Source organism: Mytilus californianus, unplaced genomic scaffold (genome assembly GCF_021869535.1).
Source record: "Mytilus californianus isolate M0D057914Y unplaced genomic scaffold, xbMytCali1.0.p SCAF_4, whole genome shotgun sequence".
Classification (NCBI taxonomy): Eukaryota; Metazoa; Mollusca; class Bivalvia; order Mytilida; family Mytilidae; genus Mytilus; species Mytilus californianus.
The window spans coordinates 15,580,741-15,601,870 of record NW_026262690.1 but is presented as its reverse complement, the minus strand read 5'-3'; the positions used below and the strand labels follow the sequence as shown (position 1 = coordinate 15,601,870).

General features: G+C 32.7%; 1 protein-coding gene across 1 annotated transcript; it reads left to right on the top strand.

Moving 5' to 3' along the window:
* The first annotated feature begins 152 nt into the window (after positions 1 to 152).
* Positions 153 to 20,568, top strand: LOC127737561 (renin receptor-like). Its single transcript, XM_052248393.1, has 8 exons — positions 153 to 256; positions 6,938 to 7,080; positions 9,669 to 9,803; positions 10,821 to 10,919; positions 14,043 to 14,231; positions 15,315 to 15,464; positions 16,560 to 16,679; positions 18,105 to 20,568. The coding sequence occupies exons 1-8, from the start codon at positions 196 to 198 to the stop codon at positions 18,309 to 18,311; spliced, it is 1,104 nt and encodes a 367-aa protein (XP_052104353.1). The 5' UTR covers positions 153 to 195; the 3' UTR covers positions 18,312 to 20,568.
* The last annotated feature ends 562 nt before the right edge of the window (positions 20,569 to 21,130 follow it).

Sequence of the window (21,130 nt, the reverse complement as noted above, 5' to 3'; positions counted from 1 at the left end):
GCTTTCAATATTTTCCATGAATTTTTCACAGTTATCAAATAGCTCCTTATATTTTGAACAGTCTATTATTTTTTCGTATGTGTACTTATCCGATCCGCGGCTATGTTTTATGTTCGGAATCTTTTTGATTTTAGTATAGTAATAGCTGGTAATTCAAAAGACATCCGCACGAGTGTTATCACATGAAAATTCAACATGGCTGTCAAAGAGTTGATTTTTCGATCGAAAACCAATATTTTGCACTTTTTATGCATTTGTAAGTAACAATTTGTGAGAGAAAGATTTTTTTAGCCAATATGTCCCCTCAAAACCATTTTGACTTTAAAATAATCTGCATCAGACTGTTGTGACACATTTATTTGTACAAATTTCCTGTTCACCAGTGGCAGTTCTAACATCAATCGAGTTTTCGATTAGATCTATCTTCATGTCAATTATAGTGTTGTTGAATCGGAATGAAAGTCCAAACGATAATCAGTGATTCAATCACTATTGGGTTTATTACAGGTTAGTTCAATTTTGGAATGGTATAAAATTAAGATTTTTGTACATTTCCTTATTTTAAAAAAGATACATGTAGTACATTTGGTTCTACCTATATTTTAGGTTGGGGAAGATCCTTATAAATGGGTACTATACCCAAACACCAGGGATTCCCAAAAAATACTGATTTTATTCTCTTAAGAATTTGCAGTTAAAGGCAATCAAGGTAATTGGAGAATCAAAAACAATTTACAAATGACTGACATGAAACAATTACCATGATTACTTTGTATTTTTGATATGGATTCTCTGAACTGACATTAGTTCAAGGGTCCGGAAACGGTCATATATGCCAGACATGACCGATTTGGAAACTGAAAAGACCGAAATGATTTATTGGGATTTAGGTCTTTTTTTTTTTTTTTACAGAAATAATTTCGGTCATTTCATTGAGATCAGGGTTTTATCGGTCGCCATTTTGAACTTATTTTTGTTTTCAGGTCATCAAGAAAAATAGATTTGTTTGAGACAAAATAAAAATTTTATTGATTTGTGTTAGTGATTTAATAATATTTATCATTAGTCTGTTGTTTATTCTATAATGTAAGTGAAAACAATGTACAGGACTCTGTCGAGTCACACCGTGGGGTAAGTCTGGGTTCAAGCCACTAGGTTTGTTTACATAGTAATTATCACCACTTGAGGATAGTAATCAATGTCCAGGAAGTTTGAATTCGGCTTGGGTGTCGTTATTGTCTTGATTAAAGCCATAAAGGCCATGTACACAAATCTCACCTGTAAACACCTGTTAAGCAATAAAAACAATATGGCGATTTGCTGTGCATCAAATTTAACGTTTTAACCATTCTGACCTAGATTTTCCCAAAAAGATATTATTTTATTCATTAAAGAAGTTAAATAACACTGTTGACTCGAGAATCTGTCCATTTTTATCCAAATAAAACATATAATCCATTTATAATCGATCAGCTGATTTGGTCAACGTTTGTTAAATATAGATTTATGTTTACTGAGTTTGCGCATGGAAAATGGGGATCAACATGGGTTAATTGATGATCTTATTTGAAAGATCGATTTTACTGTTAACTTTTCGGTAGGAAATGGCAGATAAAGATATTAATAGATTTACAAAAGTGGTAAAGCGTATAATTTATAGGAATGCAGAATTAAAAAAAAATGTTTAAAAAAGGAATTAAAACTAAATAACGTAATTTAGATTTGAAGCCATACAGCCTATTTAGGAAATATACTCAGCGAATGAACAATCTCGATTTCTTTTTGTTTTTTTTGCACTTCCGATTTTTTGAAACCATCTTACTCACAGAATGTAATGGGCGTTATCCTTTCTTTTGTTTTCCTGGCTAAACTTCCGATTTTTACCCAAGTGAAGCCATACATTCTCTCTGGACTGTATTACAATGCAATTGTTTTTCATTGAACTGTTGTAATTGTGTACAAACTTCTGTTCAGATAAATTATTTATTTATTTAAAATCATGAATTTTATTATTAAATTCAATTGTTATCACTATACCAGACTTGAGTTATTTATTCAAAGAAAAGTTGAATCATAGTTTCCCCTTTTTGATCCTCTTATCGTAAACCAGGTGAATACACATTATCTTGTTGTGTATTAGGTAATCACTTACACTCATCCAAACAGCAGCAATTTGAACAATACAAACGATATCTTGTATATGCAATAAGAAACTCAACACAGTTTATTAATTGGTTTACGTAACTTTATTTCAAAATGATGAAACATGCCGTAATTATTCCTCTTTTAATTTATGCAAATTTAAAGGGTTATGCATACGACCTCAGTGATGCAATACACAACAACAAAACGTCTCCTCGTGTAGTTTCTAACTCAGAGACATCACTGTTACTGTTAGATCAGGGTACAGTTACACTTGTTTGACCCAATACTTCACAAAAAAGGACTTTACTTGTCCATGTGCAAGACTTGTCACCCTCAGAAAAATGCATTATTGTGCATCACGATATTATTACATCACAAAAAAAAATGACCGAAATGACTTGGGAAAATTTCCGGATCCTTGCATTAGTTCATATATTGATAGTTCTGTTAACTGACAGTGTGTAGAACATCAGTGGATTAACATTTAAAAAAATAATATTTGTTTTAAAGCGATTATGCTTTCTAAAACCAAATGTTGACTTGACAGAGATAAATTTCTGAAAACCTGACATTAGTATAATTTTGTCAAGCATCACCAAGTTTAACCCTTAATGTGCTAAGAAAAAAAAAACTAATGTTTTCTGTGGTACAGAATAAAAGATCAATACATTGTACATACATGTAGTAAAAAGTAAAAAAGGAATTTCAATCACTAAGGTCATGAAGGTAGGATCCTCGTACAGAGATAGGTATACAAAACCTCCATGTATTTGTCATGTTTGTAGAAAACTGCTTTATCTGAAACCATGTTTAGTTCAACTATATCAGGTAAAAATTACATGTTCAGGACTACAGGTACAAATGTAATAGCAGGTGTGCAGGGGTGTGAAAATGCTATGCCCGACTCGCCTGACTCGTACATTTGAATAAACGGACAAGTAAATTTTTTGATCTGGGTTGCCCATGGACAAGTAAAAAAATTACACTGGACAAAATTCAATTTAATCAACTTACATGACTTATTAAAATGTATATCTTTATCATGTTTATGTAAAAGAAACCAATGAGTAACACGTGAAAAACATATATTTAAGTCAAAACATCAATGTTCATGACGACAAGTATTAAAAAAAAACAGAAATAGGTCGATAACCAAAATAAAAAAAAAATAAGTACATGTATGCGAATTCGGGTCTCGTAAAAATTGCGTTATTTTTCTCCATTGACCTGGGATCGTCGATTAGGTTTTATCAGCCATCTATTAAACCTGCTAACAGAAGTGTTACATTGTATTTCAATTTTTCATGATTGAGTTTTATCAAGAGGGAGAGATGATACCTGATAAAAACACCTTGACCGGGTAATCAAGACAAAAAGAATGAAAATAACAATGACATGAATGATGAGTCGAAAAAAAAACGGAAAACGCTGGCTGAGAAAGACAGGGAATGTGGAACAAAACGGCAACAAGAATTCCAGACATCGTGGTTTACAAATTGCAATTTGTAGGAAACACCAACAACTTTCTGATAAAGTCTTACTCATTTGTTGGTAAATTAATAGATAGAAGGGACACTTTGGTGGCCCATCAATGCTCTGCAAAACACCAAGCTTGTCAGATGAAAGAAAACAGTAAAATTAAACAGGTGTCTGGGGAAATGGACAAAACATAAGTTGCCTTCTAAATGTTTTTTGGTTGTATTGCTTTTGGGTTTATGTCTCATTGATGTAAACCCCCATTCCTCCTTTTATTTATTCACATAAACAAATATCACAAAAATCATTTATACATGTATTGCGATACAAAACAGTTTTAAGAATCATTCAAACTTAAAGTAAAATAGGACTAAAATACTTTAATATTTATTGGGAAATTCAGGGCAAGTTACTTTTTTTCAATACAAGTAAAATTTACGGGACAAGTGGTCACAACAGATATTTAAACACCCCTGTTGTGAGAAATTATTGTTTTATAGAATTATGTATTTTTGAGTGAGAAAACAGGTGAAACAAGTATTGAAGTGAATAAAAAAGTGAAAAGTGAAAAAAACAACAATTGAAAAAATATATATTTATCTGACACCTGTACTCAATTGTTACTAATTATATATAATTAACACTGTCCAGGTACATGTAATTTAGGTAAGAAGTTAAACTAACTACAATTATGGACATAGGAAGATAGCCCAAGTTTATAGTATTGCCTTCCAATGCTTTGTACATTGCAATGTTTAATGTATTTCTGACTGTAAAAAAAGTGCAATCTTTTCCCTTCACTGCTCACAAGCACTTTGATCATGAAATATTTTCAAACATTTAAATTACCTTGTATTGATCTTATTTTTATGCCACCACAACAAAATGTCGGAGGGGATATTAAAAGAGGGACGAAAGATACCAGAGGGACAGTCAAACTCATAGATTGAAAACAAACTGACAACGCCATGGCCAAAAATAAAAAGACAAACAGACAAATAATAGTACAGATGACACAACATAGAAAACTAAAGACTAAGCAACACGAACCCCACCAAAAACTGAGGGTGATCTCAGGTGCTCCCGAAGGGTAAGCAGATCCTGCTCCACATAATTTACCTCTGTCCGTTCTTCCGTCCGGATTAGGATACATTGTTTGTCCAGCTATCTCCTCCTACAGTTTTGGAGGTACAACTTCAATATTTTGTAGGATGTTCATTCACATAATGAAGGTGTGCATGGCCACAGGATTTTTCTTTTTTTCAAATATTCTGAATATGACAGGTAGTTGGACTTAGTAATTTTTTTGGTACTAGCTGCATAAAGAGATCATGCTTTGTCCAGCTATCTCCTCCTACAGTTTTGGAGGTAAAGCTTTAATATTTTGTATGATGTTCCTGTGCATTCATTAAGACCCGGTACCCAGTACTTTTAACCGCCTACGGAAGCGTCTGGTACTGGCAGAAAAAATAAAAATACAAAAAAAAATGTGTAAAATTCTTTTGAAGATCGTTCAAATCTAATTTCTTTCTTTCCTTGATAATCTCCGTTCTACGCCGTTCATGTGTATGTTTATAGGTGTCTTCGTCAAGGTCCGCGTTTAAGTATAGATCTATCTTCTGCCAATTTAGGCACACCTCCAAAGTAGGAGAAGTGATAATTATAAACCATGTGTCTGTATCTGTATCGTTAGAGCGCTTTAAAATGCGACGATTTAACAGTATATTTTCAAGAGGCAAATTGTTGATGAATTTAAACAACAACAGAAATATTATGTCTAATAAAAGGAAAGCAGCTTGTATCACAGATTATTTTATGAATAAGAGGTTTAATTAAGGTGAACATTCTATGAAATTCAGAAAATCGTTAATCGTATCAAATCAGTTCGTTTCCCGTTAGACGTTGTCACTGATCTCTGTTTTCTCGATATGTGTTCTATGTTGTGATTGAAATTTTTAGTGTAAGACTTCGTGAAACAATCTGAATTAACATAACTGTTAAGTTTACAAAATATAATATCTGACGAGATTTAAGACTTCTAAAATTAAAAAAAAAGACAGCTCTGAAGAAGTGCATGTAAACAGATGATGATTGAATTTGGGCAGATGGATGATAATGATGATGATGAAAGTGATAATGACAGTGAATATGACTTTGATTAAAGTAAACGGAAAATTTAAAGTGAAGTCAATATTTAATTGTTTTATTTCATTTTTGAAAAAAAAGTTATAATTACTCTACAGGTGGCAGTCTGACAGATTCACAATATATGACACTAATTACTTACACAAACAATTGACACAGTTATGATTATAACAAAGCAATAAAAAAAAGTTACAACAAGTTTTATTATCAATTTTTTTTAATAATATACTATGTAACTTATGAAATTTCATTCACAAAGTTGAACAAATGCAAAACATTTAATAAAAATATAAAAACAAACAAAAAATTTAAACAACATTTCACATGAAACCCCTGCATTATAGGTCATACCATGGAAGTATTATATTGACAATATAATACTTCCATGGTCATACATATTTTATAACTGACTACAAAATAATTATAAGCAATGTATTTTCAGATGATTTCTCTAGAAAAAAAACAATTCAATGTTAACTTACCCAAAATTGAAGCAAATATTACAGACTTTACCCTTTATTTTTTTAAGTAAATAATTAAGGCTGAAATCCCTAAAATCCAGGAGCTTCTGGGGGGCTTTGCCCCCTGGTCCCCCTACCAGAGCTAGCCCTGGACCCACTGGGGGCCTTACGCGGCTCCCAGACCCCTCGCCATTTGGGTTTGGTTCCCCCTATAATCTCAAAAGTACCTCCAGTCTAAAAAAATAATGAAACCCCTGTGTTCATACACATAATGGAGGTGTGTGTGTGGCCACAGGTTTTTGATTTCTTTTAAATATTCTGAAAATGACAGGTAGTTGGACTTAATAATTTTTTTGGTACAAGCTGCATAAAGAGATCATGGATTGTCCGGCTATCTCCTCCTACAGTTTTAGAGATACAGCTTTAATATTTTGTAGGATGTTCAAACACATAATGGAGGTGTGCATGGCCACAGGATTTTTTTTTCAAATATTCTGAAAATGACAGTTAGTTGGACTTACAGTGGTGTAATATGGCCTCTTCCAAACTATTTCATTTTTAAATTTCACTTTCATGACTATCTGAATATGCTTATTTTGATGATTATGAATCTTATTTTAAGAAAACCATTGAACTCTTGTTTGATCAGATTGCATGTATAAATTGAATGACAATAATAAGGTACATCAACTTCTGTTTTTTTTTTTTAGATTGTCTCATCAGCCAAGTTACATGTCAAGAACTGATTGTAACCCATGCACCAAAATATGTTACATTCCAACAGCAAGCAGACAACCTACAGACAAGTGATGTTTCTAAAGTGATAACACATACACTTGGTGTTCCAACAGAGGTAAATATAGCAGGAGTTAGGTCAAGGTCAAACAGACAAGTGATGTTTCTAAAGTAGTAACACATACATGTACACTTGGTGTTCCAACAGAGGTAAACATAGCAGAAGTTAGATCAAGGTCAAACAAACAAGTGATGTTTCTAAAGTAATAACACATACACTTGGTGTTCCAACAGAGGTAAACATAGCAGGAGTTAGATCAAGGTCAAACAGACAAGTGATGTTTCTTAAGTGATAAAACATACACTTGGTGTTCCAACAGATGTAAATATAGCAGGAGTTAGGTCAAGGTCAAACAGACAAGTGATGTTTCTAAAGTAATAACACATACACTTGGTGTTCCAACAGAGGTAAACATAGCAGGAGTTAGATCAAGGTCAAACAGACAAGTGATGTTTCTAAAGTGATAACACATACATTTGGTGTTCCAACAGAGGTAAATATAACAGGAGTTAGGTCTAGGTCAAACAGACAAGTGATGTTTCTAAAGTAATAACACATACACTTGGTGTTCCAACAGAGGTAAACATAGCAGGAGTTAAGATCAAAGTCAAACAGACAAGTGATGTTTCTAAAGTAATAACACATACACTTGGTGTTCCAACAGAGGTAAATATAGCAGGAGTTAGGTCAAGGTCAAACAGACAAGTGATGTTTCTAAAGTAGTAACACATACATGTACACTTGGTGTTCCAACAGAGGTAAACATAGCAGGAGTTAGATCAAGGTCAAACAGACAAGTGATGTTTCTAAAGTGATAACACGTACATTTGGTGTTCCAACAGAGGTAAATATAACAGGAGTTAGGTCAAGGTCAAACAGACAAGTGATGTTTCTAAAGTGATAACACATACACGTGGTGTTCCAACAGAGGTAAATATAGCAAGAGTAAGGACTATTAGACAATGCAAGGTATGAATATTTTTCAGTATATATTATACATATAACACCTGGTATCCCATCATTGATATCTATAAGCATGATAGGGACTGTTAGGTAAAGTACATGTACCAACAGACAAGTGATGTTATATAACACAGACAAGTGATGTTATATAACACAGACAAGTGATGTTATATAACACAGACAAGTGGTGTTATATAACACAGACAAGTGATGTTATGATAACACAGACAACTGATGTTATATAACACAGACAAGTGACTTTATATAACACAGACAAGTGATGTTTTATAACACAGACAAGTGATTTTATATAACACAGACAAGTGGTGTTATATAACACAGACAAGTGATGTTATATAACACAGACAAGTGATGTTATATAACACAGACAAGTGATTTTATATAACAAAGACAAGTGATGTTATATAACACAGACAAGTGATGTTATATAACACAGACACGTGATTTTATATAACACAGACAAGTGATGTTTTATAACACAGACAAGTGATTTTATATAACACAGACAAGTGATGTTATATATCACAGACAAGTGATTTTATATAACACAGACAAGTGATGTTTTTAAATTGATACATTTGTAACACACATGTACCATGTTGACTGTATGTTCCAATAGAGGTATAAATGTATGGTAATTGTTAGATAAAAGTCAACCTCAACAGGCAAGTTGTTCTTCTGAAAAAATAACACACATTCACTAAAGCTTGGTGTTACATCTGAGAAAACTACAGCTACTTTTATAGCAAACTGACAACCAACAAGCAATTACACATACACAATCACCCAATTTTTGACATGGGTACATGTAACTATCATGACTATACTGAATGTAGGGTCAAACAGAAAACCGATGGATAAGTGATATTTCTGGTTTACTTACATACACAGTGTATATGTTTATTCAAACTAGGGATGGGGAAATCATAATCTGTAATCGTTATCAATTATGATCGTTTACATTTATGCAAGTTCAAACAGACACAACAGTTTAAACAATAGCTATTGTTAGGTCAAAGTAAAAAAAGCATAGAAACAAACTTAATTATACACATACACTTAATGTCAATTCATGCATGGTAAGGAAAAATTTCTAAAATCTGCAATAAGACTGCAAGAGGATCTAAAGATTTGATCCTACAAACACTATTGTCATGATTGTAAACCAAGTTATTTTCTGGGATAGTTTATTTCATATTTAGCTTTTTCTGAATCACTTCATGGAGATTTATATTCATGATTTTGTAATTTTCGTGATGTATTTATATAAGGGAAGCTCCACGTTTTACATATCCTGGATGATTTATATTTGCTCTATTTTTCTAGTCGTCTAAAATAAATCGCACATCAAAATTAGTTGGTTTACAGTAACAAAATTGCAACAAAAAATTGAAAATGAGAGCCTGAGATTTATTTAACAGATGTACAAATGTAAGAATTGACATTAAACTTTATCTTATGTGTGTGGAAAAAAAACCAACTGCATTATCATGACTATGTACATGTATTTGTGAACATTAACTTGAATGGTTTTGTTTATCATACATTTGTGAACATTAACTTGAATGGTTCTGTTTATCATACATTTCTGTATCTTGCATTATATATTTATAGTAATAAATATGGAACTTAGTCATGGATGATTATATTTGTTATTGTAGGATGTAAAATGGTCAGGAGTTACCCAGGGATCATTGTTTAACAGACCAAAAGCAAATGTCCTAATGACAGTTGTAACATCAGAAGGAAAGAAACCACTGAGTGTGAAAAATATTGCAAAATATCCAGTTAAAAGCGTAAGTTTTTGTTATTATGGTACAAAGTCATAGCTTGTGAATTTTCAAAATTCTTTCTATCTAACCAAAAATAAAACAAAAAGGGAAATTCCAAACAATAATTAAAAAGAATTAAGAAAAGACCAGCAGATAGGATTATTCCATAGATAATAATTCCACAGTAATACTATTCAAACGATACACCAATTCTACTATCAACAATACAGGAAAAAAGGATTGTACATACAACATTCAGATTATATAGTTTATCTCTTTCAGGAAATTCCCCCAGTAGATGTGGGTCAGATGATGAATCAGTGATGTTACATTATTGTTTATCTCTTTCAGGAAATTCCCCCAGTAGATGTGGGTCAGATGATGAATCAGTAATGTTACATTAGTGTTTATCTCTTTCAGGACATTCTCTCAGTAGATGTGGGTCAGATGATGAATCAGTAATGTTACATTAGTGTTTATCTCTTTCAGGACATTCTCTCAGTAGATGTGGGTCAGATGATGAATCAGTAATGTTACATTAGTGTTGTTCTCTTTCAGGACATTCTCACAGTAGATGTGGGTCTGATGATGAATCAGTGATGTTACATTAGTGTTGTTCTCTTTCATGACATTCTCTCAGTAGATGTGGGTCAGATGATGAATCAGTGATGTTACATTATTGTTTATCTCTTTCAGGAAATTCCCCCAGTAGATGTGGGTCAGATGATGAATCAGTAATGTTACATTAGTGTTTATCTCTTTCAGGACATTCTCTCAGTAGATGTGGGTCAGATGATGAATCAGTAATGTTATATTAGTGTTTATCTCTTTCAGGACATTCTCTCAGTAGATGTGGGTCAGATGATGAATCAGTAATGTTACATTAGTGTTGTTCTCTTTCAGGACATTCTCACAGTAGATGTGGGTCTGATGATGAATCAGTGATGTTACTTTAGTGTTGTTCTCTTTCAGGACATTCTCTCAGTAGATGTGGGTCAGATGATGAATCAGTGATGTTACATTATTGTTTATCTCTTTCAGGACATTCCCTCAGTAGATGTGGGTCAGATGATGAATGTTATACAGGATACATTCTTTGATACCAATCCTTTGATGATTGATACAGGTGTGGACAATAATGTAAGTTTTATTGATACAGGTGTGGACAATAATGTAAGTTTTATTGATACAGGTGTGGACAAAAAAGTAAGTTTTATTGTAACTGGTGTGGACAATAATGTAAGTTTTATTGATTCTGGTGTGGACAATAATGTAAGTTTTATTTATTCTGGTGTGGACAATAATGTAAGTTTTATTGATACTGGTGTGGACAATAATGTAAGTTTTATTGATACTGGTGTGGACAATAATGTAAGTTTTATTGATACTGGTGTGGACAATAATGTAAGTTTTATTGATTCTGGTTTGGACAATAATGTAAGTTTTATTGATTCTGGTGTGGACAATAATGTAAGTTTTATTGATTCTGGTGTGGACAATAATGTAAGTTTTATTGATACTGGTGTGGACAATAATGTAAGTTTTATTGATTCTGGTGTGAACAATAATGTAAGTTTTATTAGGGCCCCGCCGAATGGCGGACGCCCTATAGTGATCAGTCTGTCCGTACGTCCGTAACAAATTGTGTCCGCTCTATATCTAGAGAACCGTTATGATTTCAAAGTTTGTACTTGACATGTATATTAACCAACACCAGAGGGTGTGTCATCATGTATGTACAACTTCCTAGGTCAAAGGTCAAGGTCAAAAACTTTGGTTTTAGTTGACAACCCCATGTCATATGGTTAAGATCGTGTCCGCTCTATATCTTGAGAACCATTATGAATTCAAAGTTTATACTTGATATGTATATAAACCAACACCAGAGGGTGTGTCATAATTTAAGTACAACTTCCTAGGTCAAAGGTCAAGGTCAAAAACTTTGGTTTCAGTTGACAACCCCATGTCCAATGATAAAGATACAAATTTTTTACCACACATTATTCACAGCAGGGCCCACAGACAGTCAGGGGTTCTACTTGTACAAGTAATCTTTATTTACTTGAAGAAGTAAATAAAATATACTTATATAAGTTAATTATAATGTTTGAATAATCTCCCCTTAGTTTTCTCAAAAATTTACTTGTATAAGTAATTTTTTTTTTACAATCCCACAAATATTCTCAAGTTTTGAGATGTAAAAACATGCCTTTAACAATTTTTCTCAGGTAAGCTCATAATTTTTTATTAGTGTTCAATGTTTCATCTCATTAATTCAACAAAGAAACTGATTGCGCAAAGATTTTAAGTATTTGCGCAAGGCCTTCAAAAATTGCCCCTTGGGGGCTTGTAAATGAGCAGTGTTCTGAAGATAACAGACAAATAAGATTTTCATTGTGCATGAAATTACACTTAAATGATTAGTAAAGACATCTGCAAAGGACAGACAACTAAAAATTCTATTAGAGCAAAGAAGTCCTAAGAATTCAAGAAAAGAAGATAGGATGACTTTTTTACTTGTATAAGTAAAAAAATCTGAATGTCTAAGGGACATAACTAAACCAAAAAATTATTTACCTATACAAGTAAATAAAATACACTTGTATAAGTATCCTACAGGTTCACTTATATAAGTATATTAATATTTACTTCTTCAAGTAAATAAAAATTACTTGTACAAGTAGTAGCCCTGACTGACAGAGATGGCTCCCATCTCAATGATATCTAGTTGATACTGGTGTGGTCAATAATGTAAGTATTGATTCTGGTGTGGACAATAATGTAAGGTTTATTGATTCTGGTGTGGACAATAATGTAAGTTTTATTGATACTGGTGTGGACAATAATTGAAGTTTTATTGTAACTGGTGTGGACAATAATGTAAGTTTTATTGATTCTGGTGTGGACAATAAAGTAAGTTTTATTGATACTGGTGTGGACAATAATGTAAGGTTTATTGATTCTGGTGTGGACAATAATGTAAGTTTTATTGTAACTGGTGTGGACAATAATGTAAGTTTTATTGTTACCGGTGTGTACAATAATGTAAGTTTTATTGATACACCATAGGCAAGTGGAAAAGGAAACATCCACTTAGGCTGGCCACCATATGAAATGGAAAAGGCCAGATCCTTTATGCTGGCCACCATAGGAAAATATTAAAAGCCAAATCCACTCATGTTGGCCACCATAGGAAAGTGGGAAAAGCCAAATCCACTTATGCAGGCCACCATAGGAAAGTGGAAACAGCCAAATCCACTTATGTAGGCCACCATAGGAAAGTGGAAAATGCCAAATCCACTTACGCTAGCCACCATAGGCTAGTGGAAAAAAACAAATCCACTTATGCCAGACACCATAGGCAAGTGGAAAAAGCCAAATCCACTTATGCCAGCCACCATAGGCAAGTGGAAAAAGCCAAATCCACTTATGCTGGCCACCTTAGGAAATTGGGAAAAGCCAAATCCATGTATGCTGGCCACCATAGGAATGTGGGAAATGCCAAAACCACTTATGCTGGCCACCATAGGAAAGTAGGAAATGACAAATCCACTTATGCTGGCCACCATAGGCTAGTGGGAAAAGCCAAATCCACTTATGCTGGCCACCGTAGGAAAGTGGGAAAAGCCAAATCCAGGTATGCAGGCCACCATAGGCAAGTGGAAAAAGTCAAATCCACTTATTCTGGCCACCTTAGGAAATTGGGAAAAGCCAAATCCATGTTTGCTGGCCACCATAGGCAAGTGGAAAATGGAAAATCCATATTTGCTGGCTGCCTTAGGAAATTGGGAAAAGCCTAATCCACTTACGCTGTCCACCATAGGCAAGTGAAAAATGGAAAATCCATATTTGCTGGCCACCATTAGCAAGACAAAATGAATTATCCAAATGAGAGTAGTGTAATTATTACAAATGTTTATTTGATCCTAGAATATTTATTGAATTATTTTTATGGTTTCATGTCCTCATTGGTCTTCACATCAGAATTCTTTGGTTTCATAACAGTGATTAAGGTATTCAAACTATAGAGCATAATAAGTACTCTTGACTTTATAAAGTTCAAACCAAATTGTAAAAAACCACATGCACCTAGACTCCATAATTGTTTTTGAAGTTAATCCCTGAAGAAATATATTGCTATTATATATCAACAATAGTTGCTGACCCTCAACATATACCAATGATTGATGTGAACCCTCAAAATATTACATGTTTATTAAGATCATTCTATATATAAAATAGCTTTTCTTAATATCATTGCAGTTCTTTGATGTGCATACAGATTTTGATGTTTTCCGTAAGTTACCAGATACAATGAGAAGAATGGCTGACAGACTATTAGACTCTGATTCTGTGCTGAATCAGCATACAGTAGGAACTTTGAATAGCAGTCATCCAACAGACCTGAAATTAATGGGAGAACTTCAGATGGTTCAAGATGTTGTTAATACGGTTTGTATAACTCATATGTGTGAAAAAGGGGGATTGTAAGGAAAGAGGCAGTCCTCCATCTGACCTCAAATTAATGGAAGAACATCAATTGGTTCAAGATGGTTTGATATATGTATGTAACCATGGTAGGATTGTTTGTAAAACTCAAATATCGGAAAAAGGGGAAATTTAGGGAAAGAGGCGGTCATCTAACTAACCTCAAATTAATGGGAGAACTTCATATGCTTTAAGATGGTTGAGGCTATTGTCAATACCGTTTGTAAAACTCAAATATCAGAAAAAAGGGGATTTAAGGAAAGAGGCAACAATCATACTGACTTCAAATTAATGGGAGAACTTTAGATGGCTCCAGATGATTACTTAACTTTGTATAATTTTGATAATTTAAAAATCTGGTCAACTGCATCAGTGATTGTTATAGCTGCTGTTCAAGAGTTGAAAATTTAAAAATTTATTCAGCCCCCAATCAAAGTTTGGAGAGTTATATGTGACATCATTGATAGATATAAGAAAAAATGTAAATGGTTTAAACTGGCAAGGTTATGTTAGTTATGGGCAGACAAAAGACAAATAGTACATTGCTTGTACATTAACACAGTTACATTATGGATTTGATCGATATGTCATCATTGAAGTATACCAACGTCTCCCTGTTAGCAGAGTTACAACAAACTGGAACTCGGCTAACAATTTTATGAATGCTATCCCAGCAATATATCAGCTGTTTACAATCTTTGGTGAATAATGCACTTGTGGGTGAAAAGAGCCGTTATTAATTTTGAGGTCACTTTTCAAGTGTCACACTGAAACTTTGGCAAAGTTTTTATTTTCAATTATCTGATATATTACTCATCAGACCTTACAATCTTCGACAAAAAAAGGTCTATGACACAATAAATTGTTTCTTGTACTACTTTGTGAAGATCACAATACATGGTGCTTTTTATAAGTAATTTTTTTGAAGCAATGTCCACAAAGTCACCAGATCCTTTCTAATTTACTGTGACAGGGCTACGTGACATTATGGACAAATATGTTGTCAATCGTGTTATGATTGATTTGACTTTATTATTTCTTTTGTAGATATCAGACAAACCAGAGATGATGTCCACAAAGTCTCCAGATCTATTCTCATTTACTGTGACAGGGTTACGTGACATCATGGACAAACATGGTAGCCAATCAACACAAGCAGCTGATGCTAGTGACCTTGTGAATAATTTCATAAATAAGGTATTTCATACTGTTAAGATACTTTTTATTTTTGGTAGCCATTTAACCAACTCAGACAGTTCACTGAAGTATCCCCTCCCCAATGTTCCTTTCCAACTTTGATCATGTAGATGTGACTGTGTGTACTAATATGTCAAGTTATTTCAGGTAGACCATTTTCACAGGGCACAGCACCCATCCTTTTTATTTGAAGCCATGTAGGATTCACAAAATTATGAAGTGTTAATTTCATTTACTAGTACTAGGTTGATACCACTGCTGGTGGACTGTTAGTCCCTTAGGTTATCATCAGCTCAGTAGTCGGTACTTCTGTACTAACTTGATTTTTAAAATATTTTCTTAAATGCTGTGTTGGTAAATTAAGAAACTAAGGTTCTAACTTCCTCAGTCAAAGTTGACCTTCAATGAATTTGCTATCCTTTATGTGTCCCTTTTTGTCATATAGCTCCTAATGTAGCTACGTATTTATACATCCCTCACTTTCAAATGTTCAAAATCATTGAGTTTTTCCCCTAAGTAAACTGTTAGCATTCCAGTCTGTACAAGGCACATGTTTTTGCATGCTACCAAGGTATCTTAACAGTCTTCCTAAAATATGCTAGACCATTGGACAGATCCCACAAATATGCTTTAGTCCAGACAAATAATGGCCTGATCCTATATTCTCGTGCTAAAATCAGTCCCAACACTTATGTGTAGCTGCCTTGATTTTGATTAAATCTTTTATATAGTATTTGCTAACCTTTTTTGTAAAAATTCATGATTTATACAGTAAAATATTGAGAAAATAAAACCAGGTAAAACACTCATTTTACTGATAGCACATAGTCCATAAATGTTTAGTCGGACTGTTTTTGGTTTGACTGATTTTTTGTCTAACTGATTTTTGGTCAGTCAGATGAATGAATCATTGCAGTTTGTCAAACCAATTGTTTGACAGTCCTTTGAGGAATTTTTACAACGTCTCCTCTAAATAAAAACGACTTATATTTTGATAGGGTTTAACCATTCAAGATTCATCCAATGTTGTGACTAACAGAAAAACTTAGATTATTAAGAAAAGATAATAATTTTTTCATGTTTGTTTCATTTTAGATGACTGAAGATTTTAAAAAGTTATATAAAGATAACGTAATGATAGAAGTTTTGACTATTGTACCAGAGAAAGCAGGATATGTCCGCAAAGTTAGGAGTTTAAAAGCTGACCCCACACCAGTAAGTTTGTATTTGGTGAAGTTTTATCAGAGATTGATTAAATGAGAACTTAAAACCTGACCAGTAGTTATAGAATGAGTTGGAATATTCATGCTGATAATTTGAAACGTCACATCTGTATACTATTCAAAAGGGGGGGGGGGAGGGGGGGAGAAAGTCATTCTCCTACCAGGAGCGTACATTGAAAGCATGGAATGTAGGTAATGACCAGTGACTCATTTCACAAAAAATCTTACTTGAAAAAATACTAATCATGAACATTTCAGTATAACTTATAATCAATTTTTGTCGTAAGATTCTTTGTGAAAAGAGCCCCTGACCTAAACCAGTGACTAATTTGAGTACAGGAGAATTCTTGCTAGACAAAGGATAATATATCTCTAAACCAGTAATTAATAAGGAGTGTAGGAGAAATTTGTAGACAAAGGATAATTAATCTGTTAAAAGTTTAATGCTGATCTCACACCAGTAAGCTATCACAAGGAACTAGTAAGTTATTGACGGGAACCACTGAGCTATTATAAAAAACCAGTAAGCTATTGCCAGGAACTAGTAAGCTATTATAAAAAATAGTAAGATATTACAAGGAGTGGAAGGGAGAATTTTTAATACAGAAAGCATAGCATGATTCAAAGTCAAGCATTTGAATCCTGATTCAGCACTAAATCAGTCAAGTATTATAAGGAATGTTAGGGCTGATAATTTACCTGAGAAAGCATGATACGGTTTAAAAGTCAGGCATTTGAACCCTATTAAACACCAGTAACATATTATGTGGGGTGATATCTTTTACCATAGAAAGTATGATACATTTTAAAAGTCAGGCATTTGAACACCATTAAACACCAGTAACATATGTGGGTTGATATCTTTTACTAGAGAAGGCAAGATACGTTTTAAAAATCAGGTATTTGAAAGCCTTTAAACACCAGTAACGTATTATGTGGGGTGATATCTTTTACCATAGAAAGTATGATACATTTTAAAAGTCAGGCATTTGAACACCATTAAACACCAGTAACGTATGTGGGTTGATATCTTTTACTAGAGAAGGCAAGATACGTTTTAAAAATCAGGCATTTGAAAGCCTTTAAACACCAGTAACGTATTATGTGGGGTGATATCTTTTACCATAGAAAGCATGATACGTTTTCAAAGTCAGGCATTTGAAAGCCTTTCAACACCAGTAACGTATTATGTGGGGGTAATATCTTATACCAGAGAAAGTATGATTCGTTTAAAAAATCAGGCATTTGAACCCTATTTAACACCAGTCAAGTATTGTGTTAGGTGTTGGTGTGATATTTAAACAGAGTAAACAGGATTTGATTGTTAGGGTTAATCATATAGTAAGAACCTTATGTTAACCACAAACAACATCTACAAGTAAATGAATCATTTTAATGTTACTTATGTATTTTACAGACACCAGGACCTGATAATTCTATGAAAGAACTAAATTTATCCAAAGACTATGATGAAGATTATCCAGCCATTTTCAACATTATATTGTGGTTTATGATTATCCTTGCTATTGTTTTATTTGGTGTTAGCTATGGTATGTGGCACATGGACCCAGGAAGGGATAGTATTATATATAGAATGACAACAACAAGACTAAAGAAAGATTAATTACAAATAGAATGAAAAATATTTAATTACAACTTGACTGAAAAAAAAATTAATTACAACCAGACTTTAGCATGTTTAGAACTATTCACTTGACTGAAGATTTCGTTTCATAGCACTTAATGTACTAATTGTTTTATGACAGTAAATGCTAGTCACACAAATTGATGTGTTTACTTATATATGTAATTAGGCAAGTGTAAGTGTCATTCATTTGTGGTAAACTTATCAATTTGTTGTCAGTTATATCTGGAATTGAGTGTGACAGATGATAGACAGTGTTTATGAGTATGTGTATAGATATTAGAGTCCCAAGTTTATTATATAGACTTAATAATTAGATTGCACATATGTACCTGAAATTAAGTGTAATAGATGTAAAGTTACTTACAGATGTCAAGTTTGTAGAAGACATTGGTTTGCTAGCACAGGTGTACATGATATTGAGTTTGAGAGATTGTGAGTTCTTAGTATGCTAAATGTATAATGATGGTAAAAAATGAGTATAAAAGTATAAAAAAAAGAAAAGGGTGACATAAGATAGCTCTAATGATTTCTTTTTATACAACATTTATTGTGTTGATGGTATATTTATTGGTGAAACACAGTGTATATTTATATACAGTAAAACATGTATTTTGCATTTAACATAAATGACATTGCTATTTAACCAGAATTGATTTATTCCGTGAAGTTTTCTTGTTAATTTACTATGCGATATATTGGGAAGTAGAGTGAACATATATAGACATTTAGTACTGAGATAATAACATTCCTTAGTAGTTGGGTGTGTGTGTGTGTGTGTTTGTGTGAGTTGATGATTTATGTAAAGGTAAGGAAGGATGTAAATGGTGTTTTTTATTAATATATATATATTAGATAAACTATTAAAGTGTATTATTTTTTAATTATGAATAATTTATGCATGGAGATGTATCAATGATTTAATTGTTTTTTTTGTGCTATGTTGTACAGATAAATATGTTCTCAAAACCTTTGCACTTACTCTCCTTATATGTATTGATCCTTGCATCATTTTTTTGGATGACTGGATTTAATGCTGTGCTATCATTTATCTTTATAATAACTGATGTATTTACCATTACTTTTTATAAGCTTCTGAATGTTTTTCTCACTCTGCAGATAGCTAACAATTGGTTAGTTGCACTGATACACCAAGATATTTCTGTCTCCATAAACCTCCTGCATGATCGTTTCGAATCCATTACAATAAAGGACAGAATCAGATAATAACAATACTTGACAGTTTTACTTGCCTAAGATTTACCAATACTTGACAGTTTTACTTGCCTAAGATTTAACACTACTTGACAGTTTTACTTGCCTAAGATTTAACAATACTTGACAGTTTTACTTGCCTAAGTTGCCTAATTGCATTTCACTTTTGTGGTTTTTTCATTCTAAATACATTTTGTTGATGTCCATCTTTTAATCTGAACCCTACTTTTAAATTTATTTTAAAGGTCACAGAGGGCTGCCTCTTTCAGCAAGTCAGTATAAAATAGTTATCAATATAAATAAATTTTATTTTACTATTAATTATTTGGGTGTTTTTCTGACCTTTTGACGTATACCACATATCTCATGAAAATGTAAAAAGATACATTACTTAAGCTTGTAGCATGTTTAATATTAATATGTTATTTTCTTTCAATTCTTGTTAGTCATGCAAACATAGAACCATCTGTTCAAATAATTTATGTAACAATTAGCTTTGTCAGGAACCTCTATCTTCCAGACTAAATATGAATTACACAAAAAGGATACATGTACCAGAAATTATTTAAAATATTGAACAGTGCAACAGACAACATCACCCACCAATACCAGATTCCTCTAATTAAAAAGACATGATAACATTCCTTGTTATAAAGTATTCCTTCACTATTGGATGACATTTATGGTTTTGGTTAACTGACCATGATTTATTGAAGTGAATTTATATTATAACTTATTTCAGAATAGGTTCAGTTTTAGATAAAATGATAATGTTCCGTAATATTTACCGACATCAATCTATCATTTAACTGTTACAGAATGAAAGTTGATTTGTCAATGGAGATCCAAAAAGAGTAATTTCCAATTATAGCTCTAAAATAAATGATTGATGGTTTCATGCTGATATTAAATTATAATACTGTTGTCTCTGTAAACAATCATGATTCCAAAGCTTGTGATCTTTATGATATTTGTAATTATATATGAACTATGTTGTTGGTAATAAACAAGATCAAACTAATAGTAATGTTGTTGTCATAAAATCAGATATAAGTTATCATTGCTTATGTGTGCTGCTAGTAGATCATTCCACTTGATTTATATCATAATAGAAAAGAAAGAATATAATGTATCAATTCATGACACAAAATCATTATGTGACATCAATATACTAAAAGTTTAGGAACAGCAGTTCTATTTCTGTTCTCTATATCAGTCACAGTGAATCCTTCAACATGGAGCAAAAACTCTTAACCTCACCACAAGTTGAAGGTGGTCACTAGCACCAGTTGAGATTTATTTGCTAGATGTCAGTTAGGCTACATCTGTGCATTGATTAACAAAACTGTGAGGTAATATCAACAAATTATAAATTATATCTGATAAAAATTTAACAAATACTGTCATAAATGACCTTTAAATCTCGGTGTTAAAACAGACACAGAAACAATACATCATATAGACAACCACAGGGCACATCAAGATACGAGTTAGATAACTTGGTAGGAAATAATGTAAGAGATGGGGAAAATACATCACACTGGATTGTATTGCCATTTCAGTTAAACTGACTACACCATAAC